The sequence below is a fragment of the Abramis brama genome (genome assembly GCF_963993115.1).
Source record: "Abramis brama genome assembly, chromosome: 1".
In the NCBI taxonomy this organism is placed as follows: Eukaryota; Metazoa; Chordata; class Actinopteri; order Cypriniformes; family Leuciscidae; genus Abramis; species Abramis brama.
The window spans coordinates 31439876-31453660 of record NC_139963.1 but is presented as its reverse complement, the minus strand read 5'-3'; the positions used below and the strand labels follow the sequence as shown (position 1 = coordinate 31453660).

The following is a 13785-nucleotide window of genomic DNA, read 5'->3' as shown; positions in this document are numbered from 1 at the left end:
GGTGACTAGGAACATGAAATTGTCTAGCTGAGTTATTGTTTCACAGGAGTTTAAATATGAGGAAACACAAAGGCCAAATTCCCTTAATCATCCACAACAGACAAAAAATATAAACCTGACAGCCTCTGCTAGAAATCTTATAATGGGCCGTGGTTGGATCTTCCATCAGGATAACGGTCCAAAACAAACATCAAAATCAACACAAAAATGGGTAACTGAGCACAAAATGAAGCTTCTGCCATGACCGTCCCAGTCCCCTAAACTGAACCCTATAGAAAATGAGTGGGGTGAACTGAACAGAAGAAGCACCAACATGAACTTGTGAATCTGAAGGATCTGGAGAGATTCTGTATGGAGGAATGGTCTCTTATCTCTTGTCAGTTATTCTCCAAACTCATCAGGCATTAGAGAAGAAAACTCAGATCTGTTATCTTGGGAAAAGGAGGTTGCAAAAAGTATTTAATAACAGGGAGCCAATAATTATGGCCAGTGTGTTTTGGAAAAAAGCATTTATTTTATAATGTGATTTACCACCCACTTTCAATTATTTTACTTCAATGAAAGGTTAGATTTTTGTGAATTTTTTTAATGAAAGATCAAAAGGATAAACAATGCAGATTTATTTTTTACAGCCATTTTTGATCATATTTTCCAGGGGTGCCATTAATTCGGACCACAACACTGTATTATGATTTTTCATTCAAAATATGTTTTATTCTATTTAATTAGGCCTATTAGTAAATACAAGCACTGAGGGCAGAAGCAGGAAGAGTTTGGTTCAGATTATTATCCTATAAAAATTGCTTTATATTGTCATCATGTTTAGAATATATAAAGGCTAATGCAACATAAGTGCTGCAAATATTTCTGACCTATAGATCAGTTGTGAACAATAGAAAGGCGAGATAAGTTTTCACTGGATCCATTTATTCTGACCAAAGTTCTTTTGATCACATGAACATCGCTGCTTCGTGTGGGTTTTTGGTCAGTAACTCAAAGGCATCAGTCACTGTGTCGATTACTTCGACTACTGGGGGAAAGGGACCAAAGTCACCGTTTCCTCAGGTAAGTTATTACCGTTATTTTCTGTTATTTACTTTTTTGTTTGTTTGTTTGTTTGTTCATTTGTTTGTTTGTTTTAACTTATTTTGGAAGATCAGGTAGTCTTTCTCGTCACAAAACTAACATGCAGACGTATTTACAATTTTTACGTTGGTTAACATTTGAAAGATGCGTCGGTAACGGTAAATAAATTGCATAGCTAAAACTCTTAATTAATGAAAGTGCAAACTAACGTATCAAACTAAATCGTTTTGAGAACGTCGGCCTAGACAAAATATTGCCTATAAAAATGTATTATTGTGGTTATGGTATGGCTCTTATCGTGAACCTTCCCGCTGTGACGGTGCCTTTGACTACTGGGGAAAGGGAACAGCGGTGACTGTAACATCAGGTAAGAAGTCAAATTTTGAAATAGCTTACGAACCAAACAGCAAAATATGAATCGTTATGCATAGCTATGAAACATATTTCTAGAGTCGATTATTAATTTATTAACAACACTTTTTAGTCATAGAAAAAAATATCTTGGATAATTTGACAATAAATTACGAAAGAAATCAGGTTTTAAGGTTGGCTAATTTGGAAAAGATCGTTTGTGTTTTTGTGCACTGAAGAAATTAAAAGTATCACTGTGATACTGCCTTTGACTACTGGGGGAAAGGCACGTCTGTCACAGTGACATCTGGTAAGAAAGAATCCTTTCAATAATCTTGGCATTTTAATATCTAAAAATATCATTTAGCCAATATTATGTCCGTTTCTAGTCCGTTTTGGCTAAGGCTAAATAAAAGTCTAAATAGTTCAATCTGTGGGTTATAAAGTAATAAATGAAAGCTACTTGTTAATAGATAAACATGATATAGCTGCTATTTTTGTACAATATCCCCTGGTAAAATGTCAGTCTGACAATGCTTTTGACTACTGGGGGAAAGGAACAATGCTCACTGTCTCGTCAGGTAAGAAAAATACCCAACTACCAAATCAAAATCTAATTTAAGTAGCCTACGATAAATGTGTGCGCAGTTATTTTGTCGAAAAAAAAAATATTTTTTTACATTAAAGCAACATTTCAATGTCGAGATTTTCTTGTTATGCGATTAGACAATTAAAGTCAGGACATAGTCTAAAGTAATTTGCTAGAAACGCAAATATTCAGATTATGAATGAATAATTAATTAAATTCGAAATAATTGTATTTGTGCATTCAAATAAAACAAGGAATTGGCTACAGGTCGTTCAACAGACTCTGAGCGTTGTATTTTTATACTGCACTGTAACATTAAAAATATATTGTGTAACTGGGCTTTCGACTACTGGGGAAGCGGCACCAAAGTCACCGTAACAAACAGTAAGATTTTATGATTAATTGCAAGGACATTTGTATCGTAAAAAGACAAACTTTCACGTGTGTTTTATTATTTATTTATTTTTATTATATATTTTACAGAGTTTTCTATTGCAAACTGTCTTAATTTAGCTGTTGTCCATTTCATTAGATTTAAAAGACTACATAATTTTGTAATATTGTTCATGTTAAAAACGAACAAAAATACAACTGTAGTTATTCTTAAACGACTCCTTTCGTTGTACATTATTCTCTCATGTGTTGCCTTAAACTGCTCAATAGATGCTGAAAACAGCCGGAGCATAAATATAAGACTAAAAATCCTAACTAAACTGTAACGTCTCGTTTTAACTTTATGCACTGATATCCACTAATATAATGTGTTATATTTTAAGTTGTTGATTGCATCCCGATATTATTAAATAATAATAATAATAATAATAATAATAATAAACTGGCGTAGCTTACTGATTTAGAAAGGTAGCCTTTATCTGTCAATGCATGAAGAGGACTTTGTTTTTCTATTTATTTTTTAATGATACATTTTTCGTTTTTTTTTTTTTTTTTCATATGATTTCATAATTCAAAGTTACAAACTGCTATACAATGCTTTTATTTAAAATTCTCAAATGGTTGGAATTTTTATAAAAAAAATTTTTTTTTTAATTGACACTTCATAAGTTACAAGAACTGTTTAATTTGAAACAAAATGAAAAGTCATTATGCAGTCATTATCCAGTATTATCCATTATTAAATTATTCGTTTAGATAATCCTTTATTTATTAGCCTATGGGCTTATGTCTGATAATAAATATGACTGTACATATATGCTATATGACATACAGCATCTACACTGTTAAAAATTAAGGTTCTTAAATTACATTGATGCTTCCATGAATAACTTTTAACGTCCATGGATCCTTTCCATTGCACAAAAGGTTCTTTAGATTAGCTATTAAAATGTTCTTCACACTAAGAAAAAAAATGTTTCTTTTAAGAACTGTTCACTAAGGTTCTTTGAGGAACCCAAAATAGTTATTCAAGGCTATCGATGTGAAAACTCCATTTTCGAACCTTTATTTTTAAGAGTGTAAGAAAGAAAAAAAAAATGTTTCCGCTAATTTTCCGAAATTCGATGTTTATCAACATGATGTAAAGCGAAGATAGCGGTGTAATCTCAATCAATTTTTTTTTTTTAATTCATTCACTCATTCATTCATTGGTTCATTCGTTCTTTTTTGACATGGCCTAATAGTGTTGTATATGTAGGCCTATGTTACGTTATAGGTTGTAGTTTATATATTGTCTGAGAAAGATGTAATGTCTCTACAGCTCAACCATCTGCGCCAAAGTCAATCTTCGCCCTGTCTCAGTGTTCTGCTGATTCTGATGGGTTCCTCACAGTCGGCTGCTTGGCCAGAGGTTTCTCACCTGCGGACTCACTCACTTTCAAGTGGAAGGATACCACGAAAGACCTGAATACTTTCGTGCAGTATCCAGCGTTCGGGAGTGACGGAGACTATACCAAAATCAGCCATATGCGTGTGAAGAAAAGCGACTGGAATCCTCAAAACCCTTACACATGTGAAGCTTCAAATTCCCAAGGCACTAAAAAAGCTGAAGTAGCTCCACCAGGTAAGTCACATCTCTGAAATGTCTAACATTTTACATGTTACATTTTAGCTACTTCATGTGTCTCTTTGTTATTGCTGTTGGGTTCAGTGTTTTGCATATTGCAGTGGGGATATTGTTTCTTTGTGGATGTTTGAATAGACATTTTAGCACACTCTTTTAGTTTTGTCAAATCACTGATTGAACTTTTTTAATGAACCTGCTTTTATATTTTTGTGCATGTCAAGCAGTTGTCCTTTATCAAAGTCTAATGACAGTAAATGTTTTACACTAGCTGAGAACAGCAAGGCTAAAGATCTAAAAAACATTAGAACAGAAAAGTACATAATATGCTTAGTCCTTTAGAAATACTTTTTCTCTGACCTCATGCCAGGAAATACAATGGCATATGAGATTTCTTCTTGTTTTATAAACAAAAGATAAAGGAAAAAAATAAATAATAATAAGTTAAATATAAATATAGGCTACAACTCAAGAGCATCTCTGTGCTTTGCCTAATAAAGCATGTTGCACTATTTTCTTGCTTTTCATGTCCTCTCTGCTTTCTCCTGTATGTTGCCAGCTCCACAGCCTGCAACTGTCGTCTTAACAGAACCTACAAAAAAGGAGTTAGAGAGTGGGACAGCAACCTTCTTGTGTTCAGCCCGGCAGTTTTCGCCTAAAACATACTCGTTAAAGTGGTTTCAGGATGATGAGGTGAAAAATACGATATACACCCATGACACAAGTGAGAAGAATGCCTCAGTAACCTTGTATAGTGCCACAAGCATTTTTCAAATCAGTGCCGACAAATGGACGAACACAGACGTCAAAGTTAAGTGCGAGTTCGAGCACAAGATGGGAAAGCAAGTCAAAGAGGCCCAATATACAGGTATGTTTTCTCTTGAGGATTGTGAATGTTTCTATATTCATAAGATGTTTACCTCTCTCTAAATCTGTTGCATGTCTGATTTTTGTACATAGCTTCTATGCAAGACTGCAGCAATATTGCTGTTGATATAGTCCAAGTTACATCCCTGAAATGTCTAACATTTTACATTTGACAATGTAGCTACTTCATGTGTCCCTCTCTATTGTATTGCTGTTGGGTCAAGATTGATGATTTTCTTTGAGGAGGCTCATGTTTGAAGAGACATTTTAGAACAATCTTTTAGTTTTGTCAAATCACTGATTGAACTTTTTTAATGAACCTGCTTTTATATTTTTGTGCATGTCAAGCAGTTGTCCTTTATCAAAGTCTAATGACAGTAAATGTTTTACACTAGCTGAGAACAGCAAGGCTAAAGATCTAAAAAACATTAGAACAGAAAAGTACATAATATGCTTAGTCCTTTAGAAATACTTTTTCTCTGACCTCATGCCAGGGAATACAATGGCATATGAGATTTCTTCTTGTTTTATAAACAAAAGATAAAGGAAAAAGAAAAGAATAATAAGTTAAATATGAATATAGGCTACAACATTTAACATTGACGTTCAAGCTCAAGAGCATCTGTGTGCTTTGCCTTATAAAGCATGTTGCACCATTTTTTTTATTTATTTTTTATTTAATTTGACAGGGACATTGTACATTAATAAAAACATTCCTGTAAATGTACCAGAATTAGCCAAAGGCTATTTTTCATCCGTAGTCCCTGGACAAGATGTTACAAGTCACCCTAAAGAAAATGTGATTAAAAATACATAATAAAAATGTAATCATTAAATTTTGAGAAAAAGCAAGCATTTTCTTGCTTTTCATGTCCTCTCTGTTTTCTCCTGTATGTTGCCAGTTCCAGATCAGCCTGCAACTGTCGTCTTAACAGTACCTACAGAAAAGGAGTTAGAGAGTCGGACAGCAACCTTCTCGTGTTCAGCCCGGCAGTTTTCGCCTAAAACATACTCGTTAAAGTGGTTTCAGGATGATGAGGTGAAAAATGCGATAGACACCCGTGAAACAAGTGAGAAGAATGCCTCAGTAACCTTGTATAGTGCAACAAGCATTTTTCAAATCAGTGCCGACACATTGAAGAACAAAGACGTCAATATTAAGTGCGAGTTCGAGCACAAGATGGGAAAGCAAGTCAAAGAGGCCCAATATACAGGTATGTTTTCTCTTGAGGATTGTGAATGTTTCTTTATTCATAAGATGTTTACCTCTCTCTAAATCTGTTGCATGTCTGATTTTTTGTCTGATTTTTGTACATAGATTCTATGCAAGACTGCAGCAATATTGCTGTTGATATAGTCCAAGTTACATCCCAGAAATGTCTAACATTTTACATTTGACAATGTAGTTACTTCATGTGTCCCTCTCTATTGTATTGCTGTTGGGTCAAGATTGATGATTTTCTTTGAGGAGGCTCATGTTTGAAGAGACATTTTAGAACAATCTTTTAGTTTTGTCAAATCACTGATTGAACTTTTTTAATGAACCTGCTTTTATATTTTTGTGCATGTCAAGCAGTTGTCCTTTATCAAAGTCTAATGACAGTAAATGTTTTACACTAGCTGAGAACAGCAAGGCTAAAGATCTAAAAAACATTAGAACAGAAAAGTACATAATATGCTTAGTCCTTTAGAAATACTTTTCTCTGACCTCATGCGAGGGAAAACAATGGCATATGAGATTTCTTCTTGTTTTATAAACAAAAGATAAAGGAAAAAGAAAAAAATTATAAGTTAAATATAAATATAGGCTACAACATTTAACATTGACGTTCAAGCTCAAGAGCATCTGTGTGCTTTGCCTAATAAAGCATGTTGCACCATTTTTTTATTTTTTTATTTTTTTTTATTTAGTTTGACAGGGACATTGTACATTAATAAAAACATTCCTGTAAATGTACCAGAATTAGCCAAAGGCTATTTTTCATCCGTAATCCCCGGACAAGATGTTACAAGTCACCCTAAAGAAAATGTGATTAAAAATACATAATAGAAAATTTAATCATTACATTTTGAGATAAAGCAAGCATTTTCTTGCTTTTCATGTCCTCTCTGTTTTCTCCTGTATGTTGCCAGCTCCACAGCCTGCAACTGTCGTCTTAACAGAACCTACAAAAAAGGAGTTAGAGAGTGGGACAGCAACCTTCTCGTGTTCAGCCCGGCAGTTTTCGCCTAAAACATACTCGTTTAAGTGGTTTCTGGATGGTAAGGAGGTGAAAAATGCGATAGACACCTATGACACAAGTGAGAAGAATGCCTCAGTAACCTTGTATAGTGCCACAAGCATTTTTCAAATCAGTGCCGACAAATGGACGAACACAGACGTCAAAGTTAAGTGCGAGTTCGAGCACAAGATGGGAAAGCAAGTCAAAGAGGCCCAATATACAGGTATGTTTTCTCTTGAGGATTGTGAATGTTTCTATATTCATAAGATGTTTACCTCTCTCTAAATCTGTTGCATGTCTGATTTTTGTACATAGCTTCTATGCAAGACTGCAGCAATATTGCTGTTGATATAGTCCAAGTTACATCCCTGAAATGTCTAACATTTTACATTTGACAATGTAGCTACTTCATGTGTCCCTCTCTATTGTATTGCTGTTGGGTCAAGATTGATGATTTTCTTTGAGGAGGCTCATGTTTGAAGAGACATTTTAGAACAATCTTTTAGTTTTGTCAAATCACTGATTGAACTTTTTTAATGAACCTGCTTTTATATTTTTGTGCATGTCAAGCAGTTGTCCTTTATCAAAGTCTAATGACAGTAAATGTTTTACACTAGCTGAGAACAGCAAGGCTAAAGATCTAAAAAACATTAGAACAGAAAAGTACATAATATGCTTAGTCCTTTAGAAATACTTTTCTCTGACCTCATGCCAGGGAAAACAATGGCATATGAGATTTCTTCTTGTTTTATAAACAAAAGATAAAGGAAAAAGAAAAGAATAATAAGTTAAATATGAATATAGGCTACAACATTTAACATTGACGTTCAAACTCAAGAGCATCTATGTGCTTTGCCTAATAAAGCATGTTGCACCATTTCTTTTAATTTTTTATTAATTTAATTTGACAGGGACATTGTACATTAATAAAAACATCCTGTAAATGTACCAGAATTAGCCAAAGGCTATTTTTCAGCCGTAGTCCCTGGACAAGATGTTACAAGTCACCCTAAAGAAAATGTGATTAAAAATACATAATAAAAATTTAATCATCAAATTTTGAGAAAAAGCAAGCATTTTCTTGCTTTTCATGTCCTCTCTGTTTTCTCCTGTATTTTGCCAGTTCCAGATCAGCCTGCAACTGTCGTCTTAACAGTACCTACAGAAAAGGAGTTAGAGAGTGGGACAGCAACCTTCTCGTGTTCAGCCCGGCAGTTTTCGCCTAAAACATACTCGTTTAAGTGGTTTCAGGATGATGAGGTGAAAAATGCGATAGACACCCGTGAAACAAGTGAGAAGAATGCCTCAGTAACCTTGTATAGTGCAACAAGCATTTTTCAAATCAGTGCCGACACATTGAAGAACAAAGACGTCAATATTAAGTGCGAGTTCGAGCACAAGATGGGAAAGCAAGTCAAAGAGGCCCAATATACAGGTATGTTTTCTCTTGAGGATTGTGAATGTTTCTTTATTCATAAGATGTTTACCTCTCTCTAAATCTGTTGCATGTCTGATTTTTTGTCTGATTTTTGTACATAGCTTCTATGCAAGACTACAGCAATATTGCTGTTGATATAGTCCAAGTTACATCCCTGAAATGTCTAACATTTTACATTTGACAATGTAGCTACTTCATGTGTCCCTCTCTATTGTATTGCTGTTGGGTCAAGATTGATGATTTTCTTTGAGGAGGCTCATGTTTGAAGATACATTTTAGAACAATCTTTTAGTTTTGTCAAATCACTGATCGAACTTTTTTAATGAACCTGCTTTTATATTTTTGTGCATGTCAAGCAGTTGTCCTTTATCAAAGTCTAATGACAGTAAATGTTTTACACTAGCTGAGAACAGCAAGGCTAAAGATCTAAAAAACATTAGAACAGAAAAGTACATAATATGCTTAGTCCTTTAGAAATACTTTTTCTCTGACCTCATGCGAGGGAAAACAATGGCATATGAGATTTCTTCTTGTTTTATAAACAAAAGATAAAGGAAAAAGAAAAAAATAATAAGTTAAATATAAATATAGGCTACAACATTTAACATCGACGTTCAAGCTCAAGAGCATCTATGTGCTTTGCCTAATAAAGCATGTTGCACCATTTTTTTTTTTATTTTTTTTTTTTTTATTTAGTTTGACAGGGACATTGTACATTAATAAAAACATTCCTGTAAATGTACCAGAATTAGCCAAAGGCTATTTTTCATCCGTAGTCCCTGGACAAGATGTTACAAGTCACCCTAAAGAAAATGTGATTAAAAATACATAATAGAAAATTGAATCATTACATTTTGAGAAAAAGCAAGCATTTTCTTGCTTTTCATGTCCTCTCTGTTTTCTCCTGTATGTTGCCAGCTCCACAGCCTGCAACTGTCGTCTTAACAGAACCTACAAAAAAGGAGTTAGAGAGTGGGACAGCAACCTTCTTGTGTTCAGCCCGGCAGTTTTCGCCTAAAACATACTCGTTTAAGTGGTTTCTGGATGGTAAGGAGGTGAAAAATGCGATAGACACCTATGACACAAGTGAGAAGAATGCCTCAGTAACCTTGTATAGTGCCACAAGCATTTTTCAAATCAGTGCCGACAAATGGACGAACACAGACGTCAAAGTTAAGTGCGAGTTCGAGCACAAGATGGGAAAGCAAGTCAAAGAGGCCCAATATACAGGTATGTTTTCTCTTGAGGATTGTGAATGTTTCTATATTCATAAGATGTTTACCTCTCTCTAAATCTGTTGCATGTCTGATTTTTGTACATAGCTTCTATGCAAGACTGCAGCAATATTGCTGTTGATATAGTCCAAGTTACATCCCTGAAATGTCTAACATTTTACATTTGACAATGTAGCTACTTCATGTGTCCCTCTCTATTGTATTGCTGTTGGGTCAAGATTGATGATTTTCTTTGAGGAGGCTCATGTTTGAAGAGACATTTTAGAACAATCTTTTAGTTTTGTCAAATCACTGATTGAACTTTTTTAATGAACCTGCTTTTATATTTTTGTGCATGTCAAGCAGTTGTCCTTTATCAAAGTCTAATGACAGTAAATGTTTTACACTAGCTGAGAACAGCAAGGCTAAAGATCTAAAAAACATTAGAACAGAAAAGTACATAATATGCTTAGTCCTTTAGAAATACTTTTCTCTGACCTCATGCCAGGGAAAACAATGGCATATGAGATTTCTTCTTGTTTTATAAACAAAAGATAAAGGAAAAAGAAAAGAATAATAAGTTAAATATAAATATAGGCTACAACATTTAACATTGATGTTCGAGCTCAAGAGCATCTATGTGCTTTGCCTAATAAAGCATGTTGCACCATTTTTTTTTATTTTTTTTTATTTAGTTTGACAGGGACATTGTACATTAATAAAAACATCCTGTAAATGTACCAGAATTAGCCAAAGGCTATTTTTCAGCCGTAGTCCCTGGACAAGATGTTACAAGTCACCCTAAAGAAAATGTGATTAAAAATACATAATAGAAAATTGAATCATTACATTTTGAGAAAAAGCAAGCATTTTCTTGCTTTTCATGTCCTCTCTGTTTTCTCCTGTATGTTGCCAGTTCCAGATCAGCCTGCAACTGTCGTCTTAACAGTACCTACAGAAAAGGAGTTAGAGAGTCGGACAGCAACCTTCTCGTGTTCAGCCCGGCAGTTTTCGCCTAAAACATACTCGTTAAAGTGGTTTCTGGATGATGAGGTGAAAAATGCGATAGACACCCGTGAAACAAGTGAGAAGAATGCCTCAGTAACCTTGTATAGTGCAACAAGCATTTTTCAAATCAGTGCCGACACATTGAAGAACAAAGACGTCAATATTAAGTGCGAGTTCGAGCACAAGATGGGAAAGCAAGTCAGAGAGGCCCAATATACAGGTATGTTTTCTCTTGAGGATTGTGAATGTTTCTTTATTCATAAGATGTTTACCTCTCTCTAAATCTGTTGCATGTCTGATTTTTGTACATAGCTTCTATGCAAGACTGCAGCGATATTGCTGTTGATATAGTCCAAGTTACATCCCTGAAATGTCTAACATTTTACATTTGACAATGTAGCTACTTCATGTGTCCCTCTCTATTGTATTGCTGTTGGGTCAAGATTGATGATTTTCTTTGAGGAGGCTCATGTTTGAAGAGACATTTTAGAACAATCTTTTAGTTTTGTCAAATCACTGATTGAACTTTTTAATGAACCTGCTTTTATATTTTTGTGCATGCCAAGCAGTTATCCTTTATCAAAGTCTAATGACAGTAAATGTTTTACACTAGCTGAGAACAGCAAGGCTAAAGATCTAAAAAACATTAGAACAGAAAAGTACATAATATGCTTAGTCCTTTAGAAATACTTTTCTCTGACCTCATGCCAGGGAAAACAATGGCATATGAGATTTCTTCTTGTTTTATAAACAAAAGATAAAGGAAAAAGAAAAGAATAATAAGTTAAATATAAATATAGGCTACAACATTTAACATTGATGTTCGAGCTCAAGAGCATCTGTGTGCTTTGCCTAATAAAGCATGTTGCACCATTTTTTTTTATTTTTTTTTATTTAGTTTGACAGGGACATTGTACATTAATAAAAACATCCTGTAAATGTACCAGAATTAGCCAAAGGCTATTTTTCATCCGTAGTCCCTGGACAAGATGTTACAAGTCACCCTAAAGAAAATGTGATTAAAAATACATAATAAAAATTTAATCATTAAATTTTGAGAAAAAGCAAGCATTTTCTTGCTTTTCATGTCCTCTCTGCTTTCTCCTGTATGTTGCCAGCTCCACAGCCTGCAACTGTCGTCTTAACAGAACCTACAAAAAAGGAGTTAGAGAGTGGGACAGCAACCTTCTTGTGTTCAGCCCGGCAGTTTTCGCCTAAAACATACTCGTTTAAGTGGTTTCTGGATGGTAAGGAGGTGAAAAATGCGATAGACACCTATGACACAAGTGAGAAGAATGCCTCAGTAACCTTGTATAGTGCAACAAGCATTTTTCAAATCAGTGCCGACACATGGACGAACACAGACGTCAAAGTTAAGTGCGAGTTCGAGCACAAGATGGGAAAGCAAGTCAAAGAGGCCCAATATACAGGTATGTTTTCTCTTGAGGATTGTGAATGTTTCTATATTCATAAGATGTTTACCTCTCTCTAAATCTGTTGCATGTCTGATTTTTGTACATAGCTTCTATGCAAGACTGCAGCAATATTGCTGTTGATATAGTCCAAGTTACATCCCTGAAATGTCTAACATTTTACATTTGACAATGTAGCTACTTCATGTGTCCCTCTCTATTGTATTGCTGTTGGGTCAAGATTGATGATTTTCTTTGAGGAGGCTCATGTTTGAAGAGACATTTTAGAACAATCTTTTAGTTTTGTCAAATCACTGATTGAACTTTTTTAATGAACCTGCTTTTATATTTTTGTGCATGTCAAGCAGTTGTCCTTTATCAAAGTCTAATGACAGTAAATGTTTTACACTAGCTGAGAACAGCAAGGCTAAAGATCTAAAAAACATTAGAACAGAAAAGTACATAATATGCTTAGTCCTTTAGAAATACTTTTTCTCTGACCTCATGCCAGGGAATACAATGGCATATGAGATTTCTTCTTGTTTTATAAACAAAAGATAAAGGAAAAAGAAAAGAATAATAAGTTAAATATGAATATAGGCTACAACATTTAACATTGACGTTCAAACTCAAGAGCATCTATGTGCTTTGCCTAATAAAGCATGTTGCACCATTTTTTTTTTTTTTTTTTTATTTAGTTTGACAGGGACATTGTACATTAATAAAAACATCCTGTAAATGTACCAGAATTAGCCAAAGGCTATTTTTCATCCGTAGTCCCTGGACAAGATGTTACAAGTCACCCTAAAGAAAATGTGATTAAAAATACATAATAAAAATGTAATCATTAAATTTTGAGAAAAAGCAAGCATTTTCTTGCTTTTCATGTCCTCTCTGTTTTCTCCTGTATGTTGCCAGTTCCAGATCAGCCTGCAACTGTCATCTTAACAGTACCTACAGAAAAGGAGTTAGAGAGTCGGACAGCAACCTTCTCGTGTTCAGCCCGGCAGTTTTCGCCTAAAACATACTCATTTAAGTGGTTTCAGGATGATGAGGTGAAAAATGCAATAGACACCCGTGAAACAAGTGAGAAGAATGCCTCAGTAACCTTGTATAGTGCAACAAGCATTTTTCAAATCAGTGCCGACACATTGAAGAACAAAGACGTCAATATTAAGTGCGAGTTCGAGCACAAGATGGGAAACCAAGTCAAAGAGGCCCAATATACAGGTATGTTTTCTCTTGAGGATTGTAATTGTTTTTTTATTCATAAGATGTTTACCTCTCTCTAAATCTGTTGCATGTCTGATTTTTGTACATAGATTCTATGCAAGACTGCAGCAATATTGCTGTTGATATAGTCCAAGTTACATCCCTGAAATGTCTAACATTTTACATTTGACAATGTAGCTACTTCATGTGTCCCTCTCTATTGTATTGCTGTTGGGTCAAGATTGATGATTTTCTTTGAGGAGGCTCATGTTTGAAGAGACATTTTAGAACAATCTTTTAGTTTTGTCAAATCACTGATTGAACTTTTTTAATGAACCTGCTTTTATATTTTTGTGCATGTCAAGCAGT

General features: G+C 34.5%; 2 protein-coding genes across 2 annotated transcripts in view; both read left to right on the top strand.

Moving 5' to 3' along the window:
* Positions 1 to 945: 945 nt before the first annotated feature.
* The window catches only part of LOC311092634 (uncharacterized protein), a 28042-nt gene continuing 15202 nt past the window's right edge, over positions 946 to 13785 (top strand). Inside the window, exons 1-2 of the mRNA XM_084129508.1 lie at positions 946 to 1065; positions 3741 to 4043. Of these exons, the coding sequence (XP_083985634.1) occupies positions 3947 to 4043 (97 nt within the window). The 5' untranslated portion in view covers positions 946 to 1065; positions 3741 to 3946. The remainder of the gene's footprint in view (positions 1066 to 3740; positions 4044 to 13785) is intronic.
* On the top strand, positions 4422 to 13606 carry LOC311097332 (uncharacterized protein; the record flags this gene model as incomplete). The annotated part of the gene is made up of 9 exons (XM_084136925.1): positions 4422 to 4911; positions 5813 to 6124; positions 7044 to 7355; positions 8256 to 8567; positions 9489 to 9800; positions 10701 to 11012; positions 11911 to 12222; positions 13123 to 13434; positions 13527 to 13606. Exons 1-9 carry the CDS (start codon positions 4545 to 4547, stop codon positions 13604 to 13606), a joined length of 2631 nt encoding a protein of 876 aa, XP_083993051.1. The 5' UTR covers positions 4422 to 4544.